At 36.4% G+C, this 26,661-nt stretch overlaps 1 protein-coding gene across 2 annotated transcripts in view; it reads left to right on the top strand.

The window, feature by feature from the left end:
• Positions 1-25,908, top strand: part of LOC138700051 (CD166 antigen-like) — a 1,161,032-nt gene extending 1,135,124 nt beyond the window's left edge. For both annotated transcript variants that reach the window (XM_069826355.1, XM_069826354.1), the window contains exon 6: positions 3,752-25,908. In XM_069826355.1, the coding sequence (XP_069682456.1) occupies positions 3,752-3,831 (80 nt within the window). In that variant the 3' untranslated portion in view covers positions 3,832-25,908. The remainder of the gene's footprint in view (positions 1-3,751) is intronic.
• Positions 25,909-26,661: the final 753 nt, after the last annotated feature.

Genomic DNA, 26,661 nt, shown 5'->3' with positions numbered 1-26,661 from the left:
AGAAGTAGGTGTGTGGTGGGTAGGATTGAGTGGAAGAATTGTTAGATTGAAAGTTTCGAACAAATTACGCAGTTGATTAGTCCCATTTGATCTGACAGCCAGAAGATTAATATTGAAATCCCCCATAAGTAAGATATGTTCATATTGCGGTAAAAGATCGGCTAACGGGCTTTCTAAATCGGATAAATGTCCAGCTTTGGGAGGCTTATAAATAACTGCTAAGAGACATTTATGAAGACTTGCTTGTATTTCTACGAACAAATATTCGGGTCGTAATGCATCGCCTTGTGATTTTAGAATAATTTTAGGGTGCAGATCATTCCTAATATATGCGCAAACTCCACCCCCTCGTTTGTATAATCTGTCATTTCTACATAACGTATAGCCGTTTAAGTGAACGAGTGAGGAAGACAACGAGGGTTTTAGCCACGTCTCGCTAACAAGAATACATTGGACATCTATATTAGTGAAAATAGAAGAGAATTCCTGGAAGTGAGGAGTAATGCTTTGACAATTTAAATGTGCTATTTTCAAAGATTTGGGGTCAGGTGAGAAAGACTGCTTTAACAGCTGAGAGGTAGACAATAGAGGGGTTGGGGAGGATGACAGACAAGTGGACAGAGTTGTGGGAACAGGTTGTCGACAGTGAGGAGGGTCGGGGAGGCTAGACGAGCCATCAGCCTGAGGGCATGCCACAGAAAGCGGGACGATATAGGCAATAGTGCCAACCTAACTAAAAATAGACTAAATTTACTGAGGTAATGTAATGCAACTAAATATAGTATTACTACAATAATTAAATAATTAGTATTAAATTATTAAACTATTACTTTCCTAATATAACAAACAACTTATGAGGAGTTACCTTGACTTACTAATTATGTATCTCAGCCATACGGGTGATCCTTCTTTTCGTGTCGCCGCTTTTTACAATGATGACGCCGTCTTGAGTCCACACGTTGGTTTGTCCAAATTTAGTAATCGCTTCGCGTAAGATGTTGTGGCGAGTTTTCGTCAAGTCTTCCCGAATTGTCCAACCAGAATTTTTTAATTTTCTTTTGTTTCGGAAGACCTCACTTCTCTTCCTATAACTAGCGAATTTCACAATTATTGGTCTGGGTCGATTCTCATCTCTCCTACCAACTCTATGACTTCTATCAATGTCGGCCAGACTCAAGTCCACCCCTACCTTCTCCGCCACACTAATCGCTAACACATCGGTGTCCTCACCATTGTTCTCACCTACACCAAAAATACGCAGACACTGGCGTCGCTGATATTGTTCTAAATCGTCCAGTTTGTACTCTAGCTCCTCGATCCGACGATCTTTTTGCTCCAGAGCACTTTTGAAGTCACTAATTAAGTCTTTGTTGAAGTCAAGATTTTTCTGGAGTTCCACCACCACTGCACTCGTCACCGCGTCCTTGATTGTGTCGGCGAGAACTCGAACCATGCCCGCGTCTTGTAGCATGTCCCGTAGCGCGTCCTTCACCACTCGTTGCACGGTAGATTCAATTTCCTCGATTTTTGGGCCACGGGGAGACATGTTGATGAAATGTAAAGACAAATGAAAAGCTTAGTACAAAGAAATAAAACTGTGCTAAAAATATTTGGCCTGTGTACAGACTCACCTGCTAAAAATCACCGTTTAGTCAAGAGCCTCACTCTCGTGGTTATTCACTGTCCGCCATTACTGTGACTGTGTAGGTTATTTTACGACGCTTTATCAACATCTTAGGTTATTTAGCGTCTGAATGAGTTGAAGATGATAATGCCGGTGAAATGAGTCCAGGGTCCAGCACCGAAAGTTACCCAGCATTTGCTCATATTGGGTTGAGGGAAAATCCCGGAAAAAAATCTCAATCAGGTAACTTGTCCCGACCGGGAATCGAACCCGGGCCACCTAGTTTCGCGGTCAGACGCGCTAACCGTTACTCCACAGGTGTGGACACGAAGTTGCATGCGAAATTAATACAGAATGTGGAAATTATGAGGGGTGACGATAATTATGTTGGCAAATACTTTGACATTTAATAATAATAATAATAATAATAATAATAATAATAATAAATATTACAATTATAATAACAATAATTTTATTACCAGAAAAATATAATACAAAGAAATTTGTAAATATACAAACTTCTACTCCTCTGAAAGAAAGGGATCTCGTGTTCAGGAGAGGATTCGATACTTAATAAAGTTACATGCATAAATTACAATAAAATAACTTATAAATATTAATATTTACTCATAACAAATTGCATACATACATTTTTAAATTTGAAACTGTTGGAGTTAAGTAGATGTCGACATTTATTAATTAATTTCTTATAATCCTAGAGCCGATATTAATACTAGATTGATAGCAGTACCTCGTTAAACACTTGGATTCAAACGAACGCATTGCATTCGTGCCTTTGGTTTTGTATTTGTGAGCATACGATCTGAAATATTTGTGTTTTTCAGTATAGAATTTATTAATGCATTGATATAAATTTGTTGTATTTTCAATACTTTAAATTCTAAAAACAAATTTTCGGTAGTATAATCAATAGGCATATTACAATTATTCTTGTCTATAACAAATTTAATAGATTAAGGTTAGTTTTGTAAATAGTATCCCATTCTAATATTCCACACTGGATTTATTCATTCATTCATAGCGTTCTGCCCAAGGGCAGGTCTTTCACTGCAAACCCAGCTTTCTCCAATCTATCCTATTTTCTGCCTTCCTCTTTGTCTCCGCATATGATCCATATATCCTTTTGTCATCTATCATCAGATATCTTCTTCTGCGCCGAACTCTTTTCCCGTTCACAATTCCTTCCATTAGGCAGTTTCTTCTCAGTCAGTGACCGAATCATTTCCTTTTCCTTGTCCTGATCAGTTTCAGCATCATTCTTTTTTCACCCACTTTTTCCAACACAGCTTCATTTCTTATTCTGTTTGTCCATTCTTCTCAATATCCACATTTAAAATGCTTCTATTCGCTTTCCTTCACTTCGTCGTAATGTCCATGTTTCTGCCCCATACAAAGTCACACCCCACACAAAGCACTTCACTGCTCTCTTTTTCCAGAATCTGCAGAAGATACTCATTATTTTTCTATTAAAAGCTCCCTTGGCCATTGCTATCCTTCTTTTGACTTCCTATGTTACTGCATATAATACACCCCAAATATTTAAAGTTGTCCACTTGCTGTACTACCTCATTTAGAATTCTCAAATTTACCTTCTTTATTTTTCTTTCTATGACCATGGTCTTCGTCTTACTTGCAGTTATCTTCACCCATACTACTCACAGCTGTAATTTGGCTCCAGTAGCATATCCCTTAGTATCATCTCCTCTTCTGCTAATAACGCCATATAATCAGCAAATCTTTATTTATCAATAATGATTCTTAAATATTTAACCTCTGAAGATTCATTTATAAAAGAGCGTCTTATTTTGACGCGTCTTTTGACCATTAAAAATAAGGTGAAGAATTGTTTAATCTTAAAACTTCTAGCTCATGGGTGTCCAAACGCCTATAGAACCAGAAGATATTGCACGTCAAGCAAGCTTTGCTGAGATCAATAACTTTCCATATCAAATAGGAAAAACGACCTTAAAGAATATGCGCTGCGGGTTGCTTACGCCAGGGATTACCTCGTACGAGTTACAAATTGGACATCTATGTTCTAGCTTATGTTATGGGCACAACATTTAATTGGAATCTGAAATGTTTTTCTTGTCTCTTTTGTTGCAGATTCCAGCATAAGACTGGATGCCTCTTTCTCCATGGTCTTCGCCATTCTGTGTATCCTATTAATGGCGGCTTGCAGATAGCGTAGCAGTGAAGTGAATGGACATTGATGACGCAGAGAGGAATGAAAATTTAATAAGCCAACACATCCTCAATCTGCGCAAAACATTTGCATCTGCAGCTAAATGATCAGTACTTGGGGTTGCTATTGTATGGAGATCCTGCGTTCTGTAACATCCCTGTAATATTTGTGGGACCGGCCATTGTGTTGTGTGCGTGTGTGTGTATTTGTATGAGAGAGGTGAGGTGCTGCATCAATCATCAAGCTGAGCTAACTAATTATTGTATAACTAACAATGTATAGATCGAACTCCCGGACTAGAGACGGCGAGAGCGCGGCCGATCGACCCAGTGTGCTTGTGCGTCCAATACAAGATATTTGTAAACAGGTCAGGGTGCAGAGTACTGTCCATAAAGCATTTAACTCGCTCAACCCATTTTATGTCACATTAAGAAAAACAAATGGCACGTCTTGATACATAAAGGTAACGTTTACATCAAAAAAAGAGAAGAAATGTTATGACTGTCATTGTTGAAAATAAGTATAATAGCTGTGGCAACACGCCTTTGTATATAGTTATATGTTTTTCTGGTTGGAACAACTAAGATTAATTTGGAAACTTTAAATAAATAAAAAATTTCTTTCACTTATAGGGCACAACTTAATAGTTAGGACTTTATTTAAATTACTTTCTCTTTAATTGTGTGACCCTACACGAGCATTCTTATGGAGACAAACTAAACGCTGATGACCAGGGAGCGAAACTTGTTGCCCGATGAAACAGGTTTGCTGTTCCTTTACTATATAACCCTTTTCGCTGTAAGAAAAATCCTAATGTAAACACAAGCACGTGGTTGTCATACCTGTGATTGACTCCCAGTCCAAACACTCACACGACGCAGGAAAATATAGTTCCGTATTTGGAAATCATAACCTTGTCTTATTTTAAAATAAAAATTGAATTACAATTATAAAATACGATGAAACATGTAACATCACTCATATGTAAAATCCCGCCTATCCCAAAGGACTGTCATTTTCGCCACCACTACCCACCGCCACACTGTGCGCGCATTCACTGTATTGTCTCCATACAACTTCAGCAAGCGTCGATGGATGTCAATGGGTACAATTTGTTCGGCAGTGAGAAATTCAGTAACACATCTCAGTTTCTTACGCACCTCTATGTCAGATGCTATTTTGGTAGACTATGTATCCTGCAGTCACTATTTGTCGCACGACAACCAAATTAACAGGACATTAGCGTGAAGGTTCAACTTTTACTACAACGCCGCTAACATTCTGCTCAGACGTTAGGCTTATACAGGAACATCATTTTATTTTACTTCAATTTTTATTGTACCTGTGTTTTTGAGTGTACTTCACTCCCAAACCCTCTACTAGTAAACTTCCAACCGTTCGTTCTCCACACAGAACCAAGGCCGCGTATGCAGTCAGAGTTGCCTTACGGTCATAGTAAGCAGTACTGAGTTAGTGAGTATGGCACGTTCCAGAAATATGTTCGCGTTTTCCGGTGACGAAAGAGCTTTCAATATTGAATCATATTTTCGCACAGGTACTGTCGTCCGTTTGCCTACGTCGCATCCCGCCATCCGCTTCTGCTCGCCCCTCTGTAACGACTAGGAGCTGGGCAGTTTTAGCTCTTTTCTGAAAACATTAATTTCTGTTAGGAATTGGACGTCTACGTAATATTATAGAACTGTTTAATATAACTTAAATAAAAGGGCGTCGTTAAGTAATTAACTGTCGCGTGATTTTCGCCCTTTCTACGACCCTGCGACAAAACCACTTGGACGGACAGTAGCTAGCATGTCTGAGTAATTTTTCTTTTCGGATCGAATAGAAGTGAAGATTGAATTTGCAGTACGTAAGGTACTCTTTTATAGAGTAGGTACAGAATTATTTCAACATGAGTTACTCGTACGAAGGACAAAAGTGGTAATTGGAATTAGGTACAGTAGTTTATAGTGCGATAATATGCACAAAAGAACTGAAGCCTGTATCGAAATGAACTGCCACCATTTTCAAAAATGTGTTTAAATATCCATATTATGACTATTTTTCAATTTAACTTCATTCTCTATATTGTACGCTAATGTGCTGTAGACAGTATAATATAGGCTACACTACATAATGAATACGTCCGAATGGATAGCTCAATTCGTGAGTAAAAACACTTATTGTTAATACTGTACTGTGCTTCGATTGAACAAAACCTAATGGAAATTATCAAACTCAAAATCGCGATATTTCCTAGTTTACGTAAATGGATGAACTACTTTTCTTCCCCCCTATACCTAATAAAGTGATTTGTTTGCATTTTACGCCAGTATCATCGAACTCCAGTCGTGAAAGGGGGTAAGTTAATCCAAAGGTATAGCCAGGTTAATATCAAAAATGTTAGTAAAAATAAAATGATGTCCCTGTAGTTGAACACAAAAAATAGGGGGCATTAATTTCGGAACGACCCTCATAGGTCCACGCGTGTTCTACCTAGCGTATCAGATTCCTTTAGACCTGATTATAATCTCATTTTGAGTTCCAATCATGGTAACATGACAAAATTCGTTTCTCAACTGTTGAATATAATAGTGACAATTTTGTAGGCAGAATATTCCACTTTAATTTACAATAACATCTATAATTTCGAGAAATTCTAGCCAAATATTGAGGTGTAGAGGATAGCATATCACCTCTACATTCAAAATTAATGAATTCATTGCCGTCGATATTAATACAGTTTCTTTCAAAGGCAAGGCAAACTTGGGCATTAGCATTTATTAACTTAGCCTATGTTTTAATTAATAAAACTTTACGTAACACTTAATAAACAAGAGAGGTAAATTTATTATATTTGCTCTTACATCACCAGGATTTTCTTTCATCTTAAAGATCGTTTAAACATAGCAGCTAGTCCGCCTCTTTGGTCTTGAGGTAGCGTGCTGGATTCCTGATCAAGGTGGCCCGAGTTCGATACCCGGTCGTGAAGTCAGGAGGATTTATTTCGGACCTCTTCACGGGGACTGGTTATCTGTCCATTTTCCCAGTGTGTGTGGTGTCTCGCAGTGCCTCCGGGTACCCTGACCCTGTAAACGCGAGAGTCCTGCAGTGTATGCGTGGTGTTCAGTAGAGTTGTGGGTCTAGGCACAATAAGCCTTAGGCTGTTGTGCCGAAATTAGTAAAAAACATAACAGTTTATTGCTTATTTTTGCCGTCACCCTTTGCAATTGAATTAAATAATCAGGTATGTATCTACTATGGACAGCATTTAATATCTAGTTATACAATTTAGAAGAGTTAAGAACTCTCGAAATAAAACGCGGTAAGGCAATAACGGTAAATTAATTGTAAAATTATGACAAGGAATTGAAGTAGGCCTATATCTTGGAATTCCAACGCCAGTACCATTCGAAGGAATTTGAAACAAATTCTTACACGAAATATACAGCCGCTAATATTATTAGATGGTAATTTGAGAGCTTAGAATATATTTACTTTAATAATAATAATAATAATAATAATAATAATAATAATAATAATAATAATAATAATAATAATAATAATAATAATTTTATTGACCATTAAACAGACATGCAATAGGCCATGTCACAGCAACTAGACAATAGCATATTACATATTTAAAAAATCATTAGACTAAATTGAATATTTTTATTAAGATTTGGTCGGTACATTTATTTGAACCAACAATATCTATTAATCTTCCCTGTTTCATTGTCTCCGATATAAAAAGACGTTCGACTGACGATTAAATTTCTAAATTATTCTGTTGTTGTTTAGTGCGCTGTATCATAATATACAGACGCCAGAGTACATTCCAGAAATCCTTGAGGTTATTTGCTGAGCAGAACTTTTGCCATAGAAATCCCTTGTGGTTGCTGCAACGAAAAAAATACCACGATGCATTGGTTTCCCGAGTTTACTGCACGGCCGTTGATAATGATCGTAAATTATGAAAAAAAAAAGTGCGAAATGAGGCAGAACGAACGGTTGAATCTTGTCTCTGCACAATCTCATTGGACTACTACTGTTTCCACAAGGATTTCGAAATCTGTCTACAACATAGGTTTACTTCTGTAAGTGAAGAAATTATTTTTAATGTAACATATTTTTATATGGTGAAGAATCGGTAGAACAGAGAAAAATTCTCTTCGGCACCGGATTCGAAACCGGGTTTCCAGCTTTACGTGCTGGCACTTTATCCACTAAGCCACACCGGATTCAAGATCCGATGCAGGATTGAATCCCTCTCATTTTTAAGCTCTACCTGCTGTGTTCCCCTTTATTGGCCAATTCTCGTGTACCGTGTCATAATATTATGTGACAGTAGACACAATGTCCAACCACAAGTACAGACTTGCACTCATTACCGAAGTACATACGGAGTTTCAGTCCAGTCCCGGTTCTACCAATTCTTCACCATATGGAAACGCAGAATTACTGCACTGAAACTCCATATGTACTTCGGTACATCATAGTAATATGATAAAGCGTAAGTAATCACTTTGTGATTCAAGACGCCATGTTCCGTCGGACCCCGGCCACTTAGTCACTCGTAATGAGTGCACCTCTGTATTTTAGGTTGGACATTGTGTCTACTGTCACACATACCGCGACACGGTACATGAGGGTAGGCCAACAGAGGGGAACACAATAGGTAGAGCTTAAAAATGAAAGGGATTCAATCCGGTATCGGAACTTGAATCCGGCGTGACTTAGTGGATAAAGCGTCAGCACGTAAAGCTGGAAACCAGGGTTCGAGTCCTGGTGCAAGAGAAGATTTTTCTCCGTTCTACCGATTCTTCACCATATGGAAACGCGGAATTACTGCACTGAAACTCCATATGTAATTCAGTACATCATCATAGTAATTACATTTTTATATTGGAATATATTCTAAAACGTAAAGTTAATTAAAATCAGCTCTATATATCTGCAGTTAATACTTTAAGAGCCAAAACAAGGTAATTAAACGTGGAATTTGAAATGTTACAATCCTAACAAAAGTGTATGTTTTTATAGTTTCATTTTTTGTATCACTAAGTTCAGGATCTAAATATCTCACTAAAATAAATGTCTTTCATCAGAATGTACAAAACTTCATTAAAGTCCTATAAGTGAATGAAAATTCGGCTATTGTAAAAGAAGAATGAGGTTAAAACTCGATAAAATTCGGGAAGAAAAGAGAACACTAAGAACCCTATATCTGGGACGAGATCTCTCTTCTTTTAACATGAACAGTACATCACCTGCCACTTGTTGCTAGGTTATTCAATTGGCTATCCATTGTGTTATGGTCATTAGCCTCTTTGATATCTACGGATGTGTGTGCAATATAAATTATTATAAAGGAACAATGATAATGCGTCGAGGCGAATGGTGGTGATAAGTCTGTTAACTGTGCCAACAAAGATTACTTTGAATGTGGTGTATTGTGTTGTTTAAACGTATTGTGTAACACGTCAACTGCCCCGTAACAGCTACCAGGTCACTTTGCAGAATACAGCACGTGTCACTACGAAGTATGTGGTATGCAGCAATTCTTGCTTAACTTCCAAAATAATTGTGCTTATTTTTACTAAAGGCAACGATCCATTATATTGCATTACTTAGCAGAAAAGACATCCTGTTTACCCTTGACCATTTCTGTACTTTATCATTTGTGTGATAATGCTTATGTTCATTTAAAGTATAAAGTGTTAGGAAGTATTTCCTTTGTGATCTAAGGGAGCTACCATCATTTAAATCCCGTGATGTGAGCGCAATTATAACTCGACCGAGGCGAGTGGAGATCCGGGCATAATGCGAACTATAGCGAAGACGCTATACGAATGTAGGAGAAGTACAAGTGGCGCTCCGGGCTGCAGGACTCCACTGGCATTGGTCTAGTAATACTTGAGCTACCCAATACTGATGTCAAAGCATATAAGGTGTTAAATATTACTTACGAGATGAAATTTTTAAAGAAATATAAACCTAGCCCATTATTTGCAATAATCGTGTCCACATTTTTATCAACATGCTTGTTCTGTACTACGATAGGATATCTCACGCAGAATACAATTTCAATTGGTCAATAAAGGACAATGAAACATAATCAGATAAAAATTGCTTGCAATACAAAAGTATAGATAATTCCGTATCTCGTGAAACTTACCTGCGCATGGGGGAAGGAAAAAGTGGACTGAAAAGCTACCTTCTCTCGATACGCTTCGACTTGCAAGCTAGCTGGCTTGCTTACTCTCACCATAAGGTTCTTGATTATGAGCTACGGCGCACGAATGCATTTCGTTTCACGAGATAACGAACGACCTATACGTGGACACTCTTTGAAACAAATAATATCTGGTAGGATTAGCCTTAAATTGGGTGTAAGTGAAAATTAATCTTATTGCAGTAAGTATAAAGAGAAGTATTATCTTGTCCATTTTGAAAATTTGCGAAAATCAGTGTACAACAAACCATAGGCAGGATAGCAATCTCCTTTAATATACTTATTTCCCTTTCTTTAGAAATGCAAGATTAGCAGGAAATATAGCAAATATATCCTACAGTTCCATACTTACGTAGGCCTATATATTCGGGTACATACCATTTATAAAGTCGGTGGAATTCAAAGATGCTCTTTTGTTTTAAAATATTATTTACCATTATTGTTAACCTTAAAGGAGTAAGCACTTTCGTCCTTCCTGTACTCATTCTTGCAGGACTGTAACCTAATATGTTACATTCAGAAATAACTATATCAATTGGTCATACAATTATTCACAATGGCCCAAGGCCGTAAACAATGCAAGAAAAATTCTAGGCATTGAATACATCACTTTTTATTGTCGGAAGTTGAATATGGATCTCCTAGATTTTTAAGTACAAATACTACAACTTGAGCCTAACTTATTTATATTCTTCGGCCTGAATGTTTAGGCCAAATGGCTTGTCCTGTCTTCAAAGACTTATATGTCTATCTAGCAAGTTCTAGGTCTGCCAACAATCTTTTTCGAAACGTAGTTAAGAATCAGCTTTAGTGGTGGATGATGTTCCATTCTTTGAATGTGCTGGTACCCATTTCATTTTCCATTTTGTATTCTTTCAACAAAATTGAAACGTTTAATTAAATCCTTACGTTTTCGCTTATTTGATAGTCCAACAATGTGAACAACTGAATTTTTCTATAAAATAAAGGAAACATTACTCACTTTTTTTCAGAGATGGAAAAACATGACCACATTTCAACAGAAGAGTGTACTCTTAATGGTATATTTAAAACACGTAACGCTGTATTTAATATTTAATATTAATTAATCTACTATAGTGTTAGGAATCACTAACATTTATGAAACAATTAAAACAAACGTATCAAGACATAAGTAATACATAACGCTACGAAACTTTCCAAAATATGGCCAATTTTATCAAATCTCAAACATAAATCAAAACTATCAGCGAAATTAAATATTTTTTATACAAAAACGTTTGCATATTTCAACGACAGATTGGAAGAAACTCAAATCTATACAGTTATTTACATTTTTATACATATGTTTATTGGGCTTGCATCATTATTCGATTACTTACTTTGTTCTACAATCTGATTAATGCCAATAAAGCAATTTTTTCATATGTCATCGTCCGCATGCCACCGATAAATATCAAGCGTAGTGTAACTCTTCTTCTCCTTTTTTGGGGGCTATTAATTTGTCATTTGTTTAGGTAACCGTTTCTCTTTTACACATTAAAGAAATAAATGTAACCACAACAATAAACAATTACGCCAATATACAAAAAACATAATGACGTCTTGTTAGACAATACATACATACATACGTACACTTAGCGACAAAAAGAATGGGCCGACTCTTGGCCGATAGGAATGCAAAGTTCTATCGCGCGGTTCACTTGTGTAAACGTAACATACTGCAAGGCATTGCTGTGGTGTCTCTTCATTGAAAGTCGTCCGTCTATAATGCAGTAAACCTTACGAGCAGTGTGTGGCTCAGTGGTAAGATGTCTGACATTCGTACCAGAGGTTGTGAGTTCGCCTCCAGGTATGGTAAAATTATTAGGTATTTTTTTACTTTAACTTTTATTTAATTTATTAGTTTAAATGTGAAATGGCATTTGTTAACAAACTTCGTTATGCCTGCCTTGTAAAAATATTATTGCCCATCACCTGTGGGCTATTAATAGGCGAGACCTGGCCTGTATAAACAAAAATACTTGTTTGACATCCTAAAAAACCGGACGCATATCAAACACAAATAAATAATTAAATTAACAAAAACAAACAATTTTTAATATATTAACAAAACAAGGCCTGTGGTGGGGACTAGTATCTCGTCCACAAACCACCTGCGTCAACAACTGCCCTCATTCTGCGCTGCATGGAGTCCACAAGATTATAGAACAGGTCTAAATTCTTAGCCATCTCCTCCCACGCATCTAGAACTCTGTCCCACAATTCCTCAGGTGTCCGAACAGGTGGTTGTTCTGCCCAATTAGAGCGTAGGATCCTTTTGACTGCAGCCCAGAAATTTTGAATCGGATTCATATCTGGTGAATTTGGAGGCCAGTCGGCTGGGTCGACATCACGCCTCCTCGTAAACCATCTTTGAATCCGGTTGGCGGTGTGTATCGGATGATTATCCTGCTGGAAGAAAAGTGTTCCTTCTGGATATCGTTTTCGGGCGGAAGGGATCATTACATTTGCCAAAATGTGTTCGTAGACTTCTGCCGTAAACCGCCCGTGGATGCGTTCCAGAAGTCCTGCCCCAACGTATGACATCCACCCCCAACACGTGACCCTCACGCAACCCGACGTGTTAATAATTCGTCTCACGAAGCGTTCATCGTATAGGTGGCCATTCATACAATAAACTAGGGCAGTACTATAGTTGCTATTGGAGACAATTACCTTGTCGGAGAAAATGACATTTCTCCAATCGAAGTCCTGTCGGAGAGTAGCATACGCAGAATGCTACTGGAGACAATTACCTCGTCGGAGAAAACGATATTTCTCCAATCGAAGTCCTGTCGGAGAGTAGCATACGCAGAATAACCTATGCGAACCAGGGCAATGAGTTATTGTTTCTGTGCCAACTTCAAGCGTAATGACGAGACAGAACGTTGTATTAACAGATTGCAGTATTGCTTGAAAGAGAGAGGGAGGTTTATTATTTATTAGAGTTTGGGCATATTCTAAGAGATATCGCCACATAATTATAGTTTTCCGAGACATATATGATGGCAAATTTGTAATAAAAAATTGAAGATTGGGTGAGATTCGAACCTTGAGCTACTACTACCAACTTATTTAATAGACCAATGCCGTAACGATTTACGCTACTGTGACTGTTAATATCGGTTCGGCATAATACGTGGTTTTCCTGTTCATATTCGCTCCGGTTGATTTTGTATTTATCAATTTTATTATCATTTCACTCTTCAAGTGCCCTGATGTATCTAGAGTCAACCCGCCATTCGATTTTATTACATATTTTAGACTCTTAAACAAAATACAGCAAATTTAAATGGTTTAATTATGTGTTAACTGGTGAACTATGGCTTTGACGAGACGAGCATGCACAATGTTATGTGTCTGGAACTTAGAAATTGTCGGCCGGCCCATTCTTTTTGCCGCTAAGTGTACATACATACATACATACATACATACATGTTTGCCCATGTGCAGGTCTTTCACTGCAAACACAGAATTCTACAATATTTCCTATTTTCTGCCTTCTTCTTAGCCTCCGCGTATGATTCATACATCTTTATATCGTCCATCATCTGATATCTTCTTCTGCCCCGAACTCTTTTCCCATTCACCATTCCTTCTAGTGTATCCTTCAGTAGGCAATTTCTTTTCAGTCAGTGACCCACCCAAATCCTTTTCCTCTTCCTGATCAGTTTCAGCATAATTCTTTCTTCAACCACTCTTTCCAATACAGCTTCATTTCTTATTCTGTCTGTCCATTTCACACGTTCTATTCTTCTCCATATCCACAATTTCAAATTCTTGTAGTCGCTTCTCTTCACTTCGTCGTAATGTCCTTGTTTCTACCCCATACAATACTACACTCCACGCACAGAACTTCACTAGTCTCTTTCTTAGTTCTTTTTCCAGAGGTCTGCAGAAGATGCTCCTTCTTCTATTAAAAGCTTCCTTTACCATTGCTATCCTCCTTTTGACTTCGTGGTTGCTGCTCATGTTACTGATTATAGTACATCCCAACTATTTGAAGCTGTTCACATGGTCTACTGCCTCATTTAGAATTCGCAAGTTTACCTTTTAACAATGTCAGGAATCAATTAACAAAAATAATTCGGCACATAATTTCACACATTTCTTCTTTTCATTAACGGAGTTAGAAAAGAATCTAGCGTAGACTACTCATCATTCAGTAATTTTTTACATTGCCATGTTCATGTTTTATTTGACTAGCGTAAGTTTTGATTATATAAACATCAAGTTAAAATGTAATTATTTTACTACAAATTGCAAAGCGCACAGAAAAGTTCAATGCTGATTAATTAATTAGTAAAGATATGTAATGCCGTGTCTGTGGCTCGGCGCTACCACGCTGACCTTCCATTCGGGCAAGCCGTTTTCGGTCCCCACTCTTGTGTTGAAATTTTGTAGTGGACAAAACAGACGTTGCAGAAACTTTTCTTAGGATTTTAGCTGTTTTTATTTTTCATTCCACCAATACTATACGCTTCGCCCTAATTAATCTATCATATCTAATGAACTAATGATTAAAAATAAACTGATGTGACATATTGGTGGCAGTATGGGTTTCCGATGCTGATGCAAGTTCTTAGGCTAAGTATCTTCTGTGAATGGGCTTTGGCTATATGAAAGATGAGGCAGGATGGCCAGCCTGTCAGCGTCAGATTCACGAACTCCACCTAGCCCACCTGCCAGACTTGTGCAAATCATAGCATATAGAGCTCACAATGGATCACTGTCAGCCTAAGTGCGGTGATTCATACTGACCACTCAAATCGCCCAAGCGGTAGCGCCTCTGGTTCAAACTCAACAGCTCTGGAGTTTACGACCAGCGGAGATGTGAGATTTTTTCCCTGCCAAGAAATTGACGGGTTCCATCTTTTATAGTTGATATATATTACTAGTGCTGGCCCTGCACCGTGCTGATCAGAGGACCCAATATTACGATATATTCAGAGTGGAAGTGAAATAAGCCCGCAGTTTTTTAGAGTCAACAGCTCATTTTGCATGTAACAAAAAAGTGTAATACCGTATTGATGTAAAGTTCATAGTTTTCTCAGAATCCCCCCCCCCCCAAATGTTTAATACCGGTACTCTCTTATTCGATAACTATTGCGAGTAGGATCGTGATTTTTGTCTAACTCGATAGAAAATATAATAAAGATTTCAATAGCGTGGAGAGTTTTAGTCTAAATTTAATTTAAAACCACTCATTTCAAGCCACAGAACGATACGAAACACATTGTAACATTGCAGTCATACAGGGAGAGGTTTACTTAGCGCAGTCTTGTCAAGGTCAGTGGTCACAACGAAGGGTGGAGGCTTGCGTAGCATTCGTAACAGCTGTTTCCTACAAAAATAATCTACTACGAACTATAGTTCTGGGATACTTACATAATTTATTATGTTAACAGCATTCTTACGTTAGATGTTAAATGTATGATACTATACGTAAAATCCAGAACTCTGTGTACAATATGTCGCATTGAAATAGATTCATACAAGCGGTTTACTCCAAAACTGTAATATTTAACATTCTCATTATAAAATATCTAATTAGTTAATTACAAAATATATTATTTTCCCCCCTCACGTAATGATTAATGCATTCTAAACTATTAATATTTTGAATATTTTGAAGTATGGAAAACAGGTTTATAAACATACGATTTTTAAATTATTTAAATTGCATTATCTCACTTCAAATAATTGGCAAGAAAATATTGTCGTTGTTCCTGCAGTAACTCTTATGTGCAAAATATAAAAGTTTTCAGTGGAAGATAAAACACATTTATTCATTCTATGGCAGCTTTACATAAGAGACTGTGAATTCTTACCTTTTCGAAACAAAGAAATATTTTATATAGAAGATTTTATTATTTTCTGTATCACTATATAAGTTATTTAATAAAGCAAAAATTTGAAAATCGATAACTATGTCACATAGGAGTCATTGCAGGAACAACGACGGTATGTACTTCATTAGTAAGTACTATACAGCACGTAACTGTACTTTAAAAACTTTCGGTATTCACAAATTATCAACGTTGTACTTTTTGCTTCCACTAGAAAACTGTATTACAAAATTACAATAGTGATACACTTTAAAAAAGTGAACTGAATAAATAGTAAAACAAATTTATATTATATATAATTATGACCATTTATATATTATATATATATTTTTTTTCCTGAAACGGGCAATGCCTTTAGTATATTTACTATGACAAGAGATTAGCAACTAATTTTTGAGCAATCGAACTCTCATCTGAGCTGTCTATCATCTGATCGCTGTAGAAAAGTCGAACCACGGCTATAACAAAATGTCATCTATGGCTTATTTTGACATGCCTGACCTAGGGAGACAGAACTTTTTTTGTAGGTTATTTTACGACGCTTCATCAACATCTTAGGTTATTTCGCGTCTGAATGAGATGAAGGTGATAATTCCGGTAAAATGACTTTGGGGTCCAGCACCGAAAGTTACCCACCATTTCGTTGATCTCTTCTATTACGAGAAGAAAGAGCAGTGTGTTAGAGGTGATATTGCCAGACTGCTAAACTTCCAACTTCATTTTCTAATTAACCGTGCATATATTAATCATAGAACGTAATAGACCTATAGGTTTTCTATTCATTTAAGTTTACCCTGTCGTCCCTTTCAATCTGGAGAGTTATTTCACTTCCACCCTGTATAAAGATTACTTATCTGAGGAATGAAAGCAAAGCCGGCTATCGAGGAAAAAATTTCTAAAATTATATGGTATACGACAAAGAAAATTCCAGTACTAAAATAAAATATGGCGAAATAACAGTACTTTAGGACAGGCCAATAATTAGTAGAGTTTTGTTACGCGATAACCATAACATAGTAACAGAGAACATAAATGGAACGTGCTGTAAGAGGGATATTATGAAAAAAAAAAATATATATATATATATATATATTTTATTCTACGACGCTCGCAACTGCCGGTGTGCCGGAATTTTGTCCCGCAGGTATTCTTTCACATGCTAGTAAATCTACTGACATCGACCTGGCCAGGGGTCGAACCCGCAACCTCGGGCGACGTCATGAATGTTAGGATAATAACATTAAAGGTCATAACTAAAATAAGATGTGTATGTAATATCATAGCACTAACATATGCGTACTTAGTAAATCAATTGAGATTAAAACATAATCACTTCAGAATTACTTATAAAAATATATCCTCAGGAAACAGTAAATCAAATATGCAAATTTGGCTTTAAGGTAAAGCTCCCTGTGAAGCAGACTTGAATAATTTCAAGGGAAAAATTGTTCCGGGGCCGGGTATGGATTCCGGGACCCTTCGCTTAGCCCACGAAATCTCTACCGACTGAGCTACCCAGGAACTACACCCGACATCGTCCCCGTGTACTTCCTGGGTAGATCAGTCGGTAGAGCATTCGTGCGCCAAGCAAAGGGTCCCGGGATCGATACCCGGCCCGAGAACAATTTTTCCTTGAAATTATTCAAGTAAATCAAATAATTAAAAAAAATTGAAGTAGTTTCCTTTATGACTGTTCTAAAACTAAGAACCATTATTTATATAACAAAGTATAATATTTTATTTCTATGACTAAGGGCCTATACAGGTTTATTTGTAAATATGTTTCTTAAATCCAAATTTTTGTATTAAAACTTAAAAACAAGGCATATTTCATTAAAGTAATACTCAGTTTTGTAAGCGTGGGATCTAATATAACTTATTAATAGTAATTACAATGAAAATCGTATACTCATGCCAAGATTACTGTATTAAATGGTGGAATTTCTGTTGATATATTATCATTACGTATTAACAATGAATAATTCAGGGATTTATTTAACGAATAAGGAAATACTTTTTCTCAAATTGACAAAATACATCAAAATAAAAAAATTATACATGTAACTGGCAGACTGTTGAAGAGCTTGCAGACGAAATTCTTTGGAGTTCGAAATAGATCACATGAGTTTAATTTCGTGAAGGATGATGGTTTTAGTAGTGGTGGTAATGATGATGATAATGATGATTATGAGTTTCAGAAAATGTGTGGAGGTGTATTGTGGACGATCGATTACGACATGAAATGAGTAATAGAAAGAATAAATTTAATTAGATGCCTATTGCTGAGGAATTGCTGCAAAGTATTGGACTCCATTCTTAGAGACACGTTCTGTGCCTGTAGGATAGAGACAAGAATTATTATATTAAAGAGGAAAGTGATTATTCTGACGTCAGATATTAAATATCCTGTTCATGATATCACAGGAACAGCCATACGGAAGTAAATAGAAACCAACATAACAGTTTGATTAGAGAGCTTCTTTGGAAATAGTGGTTGAAAAATAAGTTACCTAAAATTTTGCTTATGAATACGCTGTCTATATATTTTACTTACATAACTCAGTGTTTCTTTGTACTTTTGTGTACATCCAGGTAATTCCCTGTGACGTGTCCTTTCAATGCGTCGGCAAGGGAGTGCAGGGACGGGAAACTCGTCTTATTTGCTGTTGTATGCAGGTACTCATTGATTACTCTGTTTACATAAAGAGTTCCCCGTCGTAAACTATGGAATACTACGGAAATGGAAAACAAATACTGCGGAGGGACGCAGATAATTTCTGTTACTGTTATGTACAGGTAGCCAGTATTAAACTCAAAATTATTGTACCAGTGAATTAAATTTGCCTCCCCTTTTATACAACTATGGCTATTGTTATGCACGTGGGAAATATAACGATATGTACTGAGAGCGTAGTTGTTAGATTGTATGAACATGGAAACAAAATTCGGTCTTTATGCAGTACTTTCAGAAGTCAACTTTGTAACCTTTCTGCTACTTTATTTTCCATCGAATAAAATTATGATTTTAAAAATAATTGAAGTACACAATTTATGGAAGACATATTTATGTTTACATTTAATTGTAAATACATTTATTTCCTAGATTCATATAAATTTCTTCTTCATCATTTTGCAATTAATCTGCGGCTCATTGGATCCATTCATAAATACTGTGTAAACGCATTTTTCCATCTTAATTTTGGACTCCTAAACTTCTCTTATCGCTTGATTTCCTAACACTAATTCTCTTCACTAATCTGGTTTCCTCCATGCGATAAGCCTGTTCATTTCATCTAATTTTACTATCCATTATCCAGTTATTCATAGGTTAATTTTGTATTCACCTCTATTTATGTCACTTTTCATTTTATCGCACAGAACTTTTTGCGTAATTCTTAAAATGTTAATTTCTGTTCTTTCATTTAGCTGCTTAGTTTTTTTCTTGTGTTACGGGTTTGGATTGACACCGTAAGTAAGTACGGGCGTTATAATTGATTTATATATCTTAGTTTTGACTTCCTTTCTTACATTTTTATTACTCCTTATCGAATCATTGAGGAAACTTTCAATGTTATATTTTGGGTCGTTTTGGGACGTCTTGACACGCTAAGGAAAAATGTTAATTTTGGTACCAATTTATGCAAATATCATTCTAAATTTTTCGCCTAATATGTATGAACATGTTTTCCGCACATTTCTCTTATCTGGTACCTATGTCATCATTTTACATCACTGTATTAAAAAAAATGGACGCCGAAGTGTCGACTTCTCCCATAATAGGGGAGATTGCGACATAGTATGAAAAGTTAGAAAACATTTTAAAATCCAACGTTACAACAGAAATTTCACTCCTGAAATATAAATATTTTTAATATTCTTACCCGCATTGGTCATATGTGAATTTTTAATCTGTGTCATTTACATACTTAGTGAAACCATTTTTGGCACTCTCCAACACACTGAACACAAAGTTCTCTAACAATGATAACATCGACACAATGTCGAGATCTTCCCAAAACACAGTTTTCAAATCTCCCCGAGTCACACCTTCATTCAAAAGATGACAGCACACCCGAAATAAACATAATTGTTTGAGAGTAATCATTTCGACGCCCTTACTAACCCGTAAAATATATATATATATATATATATATATATATATATATATATATATATGGATTAATGTGTGCATCTACTAATATCACGCACATCCAGTCAAAGTACAATAAACTAAAAATGGTATATTGTATTTCATGGCCGAAAATAAAAGTGATTACAAACACAGTAAACACAGTTTTCATGTAGTTCGAAGTTTTTCTACTAGGAACACTGCTCGCAATTGCTACTTTTCTTAAAAGTATCGAGATCTCTCAGATGTCGATATATCCCAAATTGACCTTATATTTTATTACCTTTCATTCGTTTTGCTTTACGAATACTTCGAAAGAAAATAATGTAGTTGCTACAAGTAATCGGCAACTTCATTCATTACACTTGTCCACTTGTCTGATTTTCTATTATGCTGGATGATATGCCTACAGACTGACTGACTGACTGACAAAATGACGGACAGGGTGTTTGACTGATAATGTGACTGATTTGTTGAATGATATTCTGATCGGTTTTCCGACCGCTCGTCTACCTTTCCTCTCATTATCTTTCTGAACTGCTTGTTTTTATCATCGCCTTATCTTCATCTCTCTTGAGCTGGGCAGTTAGGTAGAGCCTGATCACTAACTCGTGGCGCCTGCGCGAAGGACGAATTGGCATCCACTTACACGGAATTACCCAAGAGTCTTGCTGGGAGGGGTGTTTGAATAGTACGCTCTATGAGTAAGCAGTCGGCCGCACACACAGAACCCCCACTCCGAAGTCTCAGAAAGAAGCTCGCGCATGTTTGTGCCACGAGTTTGCGATCGGGCTATACCGGTCAGCGAGAGGCATTAAACACTTCCTTTACTAAAAACGAGGAGACGCTAGCCACATAGGTTAATAGTGATGATAAAAAAAAAGGTAATGCAGCTGTAGTATGTGGGAAGTGAGTGTGCATATAAGTCGTCCAACGAAAGACACGTAGATGTTGCTATTCTATTTTATCTCCTGGCTGATTTTAATGGTGTAGAGTACTATAGATCAGTCGAATATAGGCTCTCAAGCTGCCCACGTTCATAATTTCCAGATCATTAGGCTTCAGAGACCATGCGCCCAGAATTCTATGTCTTGTGAACTAGAGCAAAATAGTGGCACAGGATTGTCCCACACAGCAGGTATCTTTTCTGCTTTAACAGACCTACATCCATATTAAACAAACAATACCTACGCATTGTGAGGCATATTAAAATTACCATTGCCACTATAACTCTCAGTCTTTTCATTGTCAAAAATATTATTATCCCCGCTACACAGTGAATATCTTATTAGAATCTTGGACGAACAGTCTGTGTACGCTCTCAAGATGACTAGGTACCCCGTTTCAAGTAACCTGTTAATTACTTCTCAATTGCAATCAGGAATTTTTTAACCAGAGTGTCTGCAATCTCATTGCCTGCATATCTTGATTCTCCTGTTGGATAATGTTCACCAAGGCTCAGGATGGTGTTGAGAACAATAAGATTAATCACTGGTACTGTATACGAGCCCGAATTTGCATTATTTGTGTCTATAAAATAATAATGCCACAATATGGAAAGATACTGAATATCATACAAAATTATTCTGAATATGAATGTAATACTTTTTAAGATATTCAATGAGTGAGTGGACTTGAAATTGGATTCCGGAATGTCAATTTAATTAACCTTGAAACAAAATAATTAGTACATTCCAGGAAGTAACACTTGAGTTTCTTAGGCCTATCTGTCTTCCACCTACACTTCTGATACGTGAAACACAATATGCCTGAAGTGAGTTCAATAATTGATTGAGCTCTCCTTTTAGTTGCTTAGAAGTGAGTGTAAGGACTGCCATAATTATAAAAGCACAATTGTGCACCAAATTGTTCCAGTAGCCACTTCTGGTAGGAGCGTTGATTTTTTGTGTAGTCTTCCGTATGGCTGCCTCAATATTATTACAGTAGCAGTTCCCAAACTAATGGTCACAATCATAAAAACTCATTCACTAACCAACAAAGCAACATAATATATATGTTTGTTGATGTCTCTGAATATGTGATAAGTAGTTTTATTAATAGTATTACTAATAAATATGAGAGTAACAGTATTATCACATAACGTTATATGATGTTTTAATAAAAAAATCCTGAAATATTATTTACAATTTAATATTATTTGTGTGTTCTTTGGCGTACTGTGAACTATCAATTTAAAAATATCAAATTATTCAAGGGGATACAAATTTATTAGTGTATATTAATATTTTTAGTCACAATTTTCCACATCATCCCAATGTTGTACAATTAGGGAGTCCACTGCAAGAGGGAACTATGCCACAAAATTCTGAAACATGAGATTTCATGTGTTTTAGGACATTCCTAACATTTGTTGTCTTTTCCTAAATTATATAGCACCAGCCAATACTAGAGCATTCTAAGTAATTCTAGGATATGGCCCTTTTCGTGTGTGTGCGTCTAATGCCTACCCACTTCACTTTGCGTGATTCGGGTTCCGCATACGGCGGATAGATGGCAGAACTGTGACCCATTTTCAAGTTGCACACCATTCGGCGGACTACGTTATGCTTGATGTGTACATGTGAAGAGTTATGTCGCGTACTAGGGTGAGTGTATGTTAAGTGTTCGTGTAAGTGTAGCGTAGGGAATGGGTGGGAATGATGATGAAGTTGAGGAAGGGAGAAGGGAAAATCTGGTGCCGGGACGTAGCCTGCTTCTGTCGAATAGTACGAAGGGGGCCGACAGTCTTAACGAATCACAATCAACAGTTACATATGCCTTCCCTTCATATGCACTGCGGAAAGATTTGGGATTTAACCCAGGCATATTGGTGCACAATTTAGTGATTAGAAGTTGCGCACCGCCATCTCTCCTAGTCCCGAGGTAGAGATTTCACATGACAATTTCTGACCCCGCCGGGACTCGAACCCGGGCCGGCTAGTCTGAAGGTAGGCCCTTTTCGTAGAAGTATCATTTTTCTCTCATCATTGCTGTGGCACAGCTCTCCCTCTTGCAGTGGACTCCTCAATTTCTTCTTATTATTGTACAAACATTCATCATCTTATTGTGCTAGCTCATGACTAAGGTATCAGTTCCAACATTATGCATTCCTGCGGCAGCATACGTTGTAAAATATCTGTAGTTGGATCCATCAGATTTGGGCTTCTGAGATAATTAAATTGTCCTGAGGCACGATTAACAGTTTGTTTTAGAGAAACAGGAGATGAAATTACTCCAAGTAAACCTCTCCAAACATAGGACATGTCTACTATAAATACTATATGGAATTACCGGTATGTGAACCCGTATCTTCGGCGTGGAAAGCAGACACTTCAGTCGTTAGAGTGACATGAAATATACAGTATGGAAGGGGACCGATGTACCAAAATTTAAGAGATGATTCTACATGTTAAGTGTAACAAAACTTTTATTACACTTTTCCTTCGACGGAGCACCCTTAAGCAGGAAAAAAATAGTCTTTGCCCAATGTTTGCAGCGTGATATTGCAGTAACGATCCGAGATAAATGGCTGATTGCTATACAAACAGATAGGTAAAAATAATCTGAATTGTTAATATCTTCAATTATTTTACAAAATTAAACCTTTTAACCGTGAATTTGAATTCAGTAATTGCGGAAATCGTTAAAATAATCTTGCAACGCAGGGCACTGTCGCTCCATCACCGAGTGAGTACAGCAGAAGGAGAGGGGGAGGTAAAGATTGCAGGCCACGCTGGCTAGAGCAGCCGTGCTGTTGCCAAATGCTTCATAGAAAATAATGATTTCCTCTAAAACGGTGAATGTTAGAGAAAGAGCTTATTTATATTTTTCTAATCTCTCCTCATGATGTATTACCAGTTTCATTTTGGTGCAGAGGTTACCATCCATTCTGTATAAACCATATGTTTTTTTTTTTACAAAGCCCCAGAAGTTACAGTAAAGCGTCTCGTTTAGGCACAGTGAAAACGTAAACAAAGTGCAGGTAATCTTGGGGGGGAGGACGAGCCGAACGATAAACATGAGAGATGTGCAAGGTTGTAGTTACAACATTTATGGCGGAGCATTAATTGAAATTATATTTTCCAAAAACAAAAGCATACAAACTGGATAACATGGTACACATTTTAACAAACAAGCAATTGTAACATTGCAATAATTCAGTATAACTAATCAAATTTTGCTACTTATATGATGTTGCTTTCAAGCAGCATTTTTTACTGTCACGAATTTCATTCTCTATATGACTAACATAATATCACCGTCTTCTGTGGCCGAATTAACAAAACTACAGTATATTGGTCTGAAGTGACAACACTATTTCCTAAGCAAAATCATCCTTTCTCAAAGTTAAATTTATTCAGGTGCAGTAGCAAAATTTGATTTGTTATATTGAATTATTTCAACGTTACAATTGCTTACAATATATTCATATATGAAGCCTCGCCGTCCTCATTGAATAATCATGTCGGCCTGGGTAGCTAGTCGGTATAGCTCGATGGCAGGCATTTAAGTGTGTTTAAATGCGACAGGCTCATATCAGTAGATTTACTGGCATGTAAAAGAACTCCTGCGGGACAAAATTTCGGCACACCGGCGACGCTAATATAACCTCGGCAGTTGAGAGCGTCGTTAAATGAACCATAGAATAATCAAGACTATTTGTAGTCAACTTGTAGATATCTCTTATTATAATTACAATTGCTTTTTTGTTAGAATGTGTATATGATAACGTTATGCAATTTGTGTTCTTTTGTTTTGTGTGTTTTTGGAAAATATAATTTCTATTAATGCTCCGCCATAAATGTTGTAACTACAACCTTGTGCATCCCTCATGTTTATCGTTCGGCTCGTCCTCCTCCCACGCGTTACCTGCATTTTATGTTTTCACTGTGCCTAAACGAGACGCTCTACTGTAAATTATCTTAAAGCACGCTATAGGTAATATATATATATATTTTTTTTAATTTAATAAGAAAATTGTGTTCACAACTGACATTGAGATCAAAAAGGAATGTATTAACAGTAAGAATTAACAATTCATAGTTTATTATTATTATTATTATTATTATTATTATTATTATTATTATTATTATTATTATTATTATTATTATTATTATTATTAACATGCCTGTACTAATGTATATGAAGAGATTACAGTCAAATAATTGTAGTTAGGCCTGTATATTTATATGTGACAAGAGATTTTCAGACATTGATGATCTTCGATGAAAGTCTATTTTATTCAAAGTGAAGATTGAAGACCTGATATTTGTTAAATAATAATTGTACATAATATATTTTAGTTTGTTACTAAGATACAGAATATCAAATATGTAAATGAAATCATTTAATATACAAAAATGTTTAATATCTTCAATATAAGATTTTCACATCTGTCCAACGAATATAAATTTAAGCGTGGAGACTGTACATATTCATAGAAATGTTATCATTGAGTCTTGTCTCTTCCGAAGTTAATAATGTTGATGAAACTATGCAAATATTAACGACAAAATGTAAATTTTAATATCGTGTTTTGGGAACTTCTACTGTAACGAATTCTGTGTCAGGTAAGTGTTGAAACCTACTTATGTTACCATATTACACCTATAGAAAATGTATATTTAAGAAGCTTTGGATTACGCATGTATAATATCGCTTAATACTGCAGATATCTACATTATATATTATAATTATGATTAGACTACATTTATGTTTACTTGATAAAGTTGAATGCCGCATAATAAAATTACATTGCAAATTTGTAAATTTGTTAGATTGTGTAAGTTCTAACCAGAACAGGCCTATTGTTAGCTAATAAAATCGCCAATACCGGTATTAAAGTGTTTCAAATGTGTTTTTCCATTACATGACATATACCGAGAGACAAGAAATAGTTGTCACAAACAGGGTCGTCTTAACTGCATTATTAGTCCCCAGGAAAAGCAGTGCACTGTGTCCTGCCCACACAACTAATCACAGCAGTAAAAATGTAAAATACACTCATCAACAATATTAAACATATTTTTTGTTAAAATATAAAGAATGAGTGATTCTTATAGCATTTTTCGTGCTGTTTCCAATCCGTTTTCAAAATGTTTCTTTCTCCCAGCGTTTTTGAGTAATTGTATGAAATGTAATTCAGACTTTTCTAGTATTGATACCTTGTAACGATTCTTGGCATCTTTCAGTGCAGTCCCTACGCGGAGATCCGATTGAGGGACTATTTTACCTCCGGAGAATTTTACACTGAGGGAATCCATGTATCACAAGCAGTCATTGGGGTATACCTGGAAACGAGAAAGTCGATAATATTGCAAAACAGGCAACATATTTCCAACCAAGACCTCTTCAAGTGATATCTCTATTCAGTGCTTTTGTTTCAGTAAAGTCTCATTTTATAAACCTATGGATCAACAATTGGCTCTCTTCTGACAAAGGAAAAATTTTACAGTCTGTATAAAGAAACCAAATGACCTGGAAATGTACAAAAACTTGCCCAGACATGTTCAAATATTTTTAACAAGAGCCAGAACGGGTCACATTGTCACACAATTGTACCTACACTGATTTCACATTTCTGATAATCCTACTTGTCTG

This window comes from Periplaneta americana, chromosome 5, assembly GCF_040183065.1.
Source record: "Periplaneta americana isolate PAMFEO1 chromosome 5, P.americana_PAMFEO1_priV1, whole genome shotgun sequence".
Classification (NCBI taxonomy): domain Eukaryota; kingdom Metazoa; phylum Arthropoda; class Insecta; order Blattodea; family Blattidae; genus Periplaneta; species Periplaneta americana.
The sequence above is the reverse complement of the archived record's forward strand: the minus strand, read 5'-3'. Positions and strand labels throughout refer to the sequence as shown.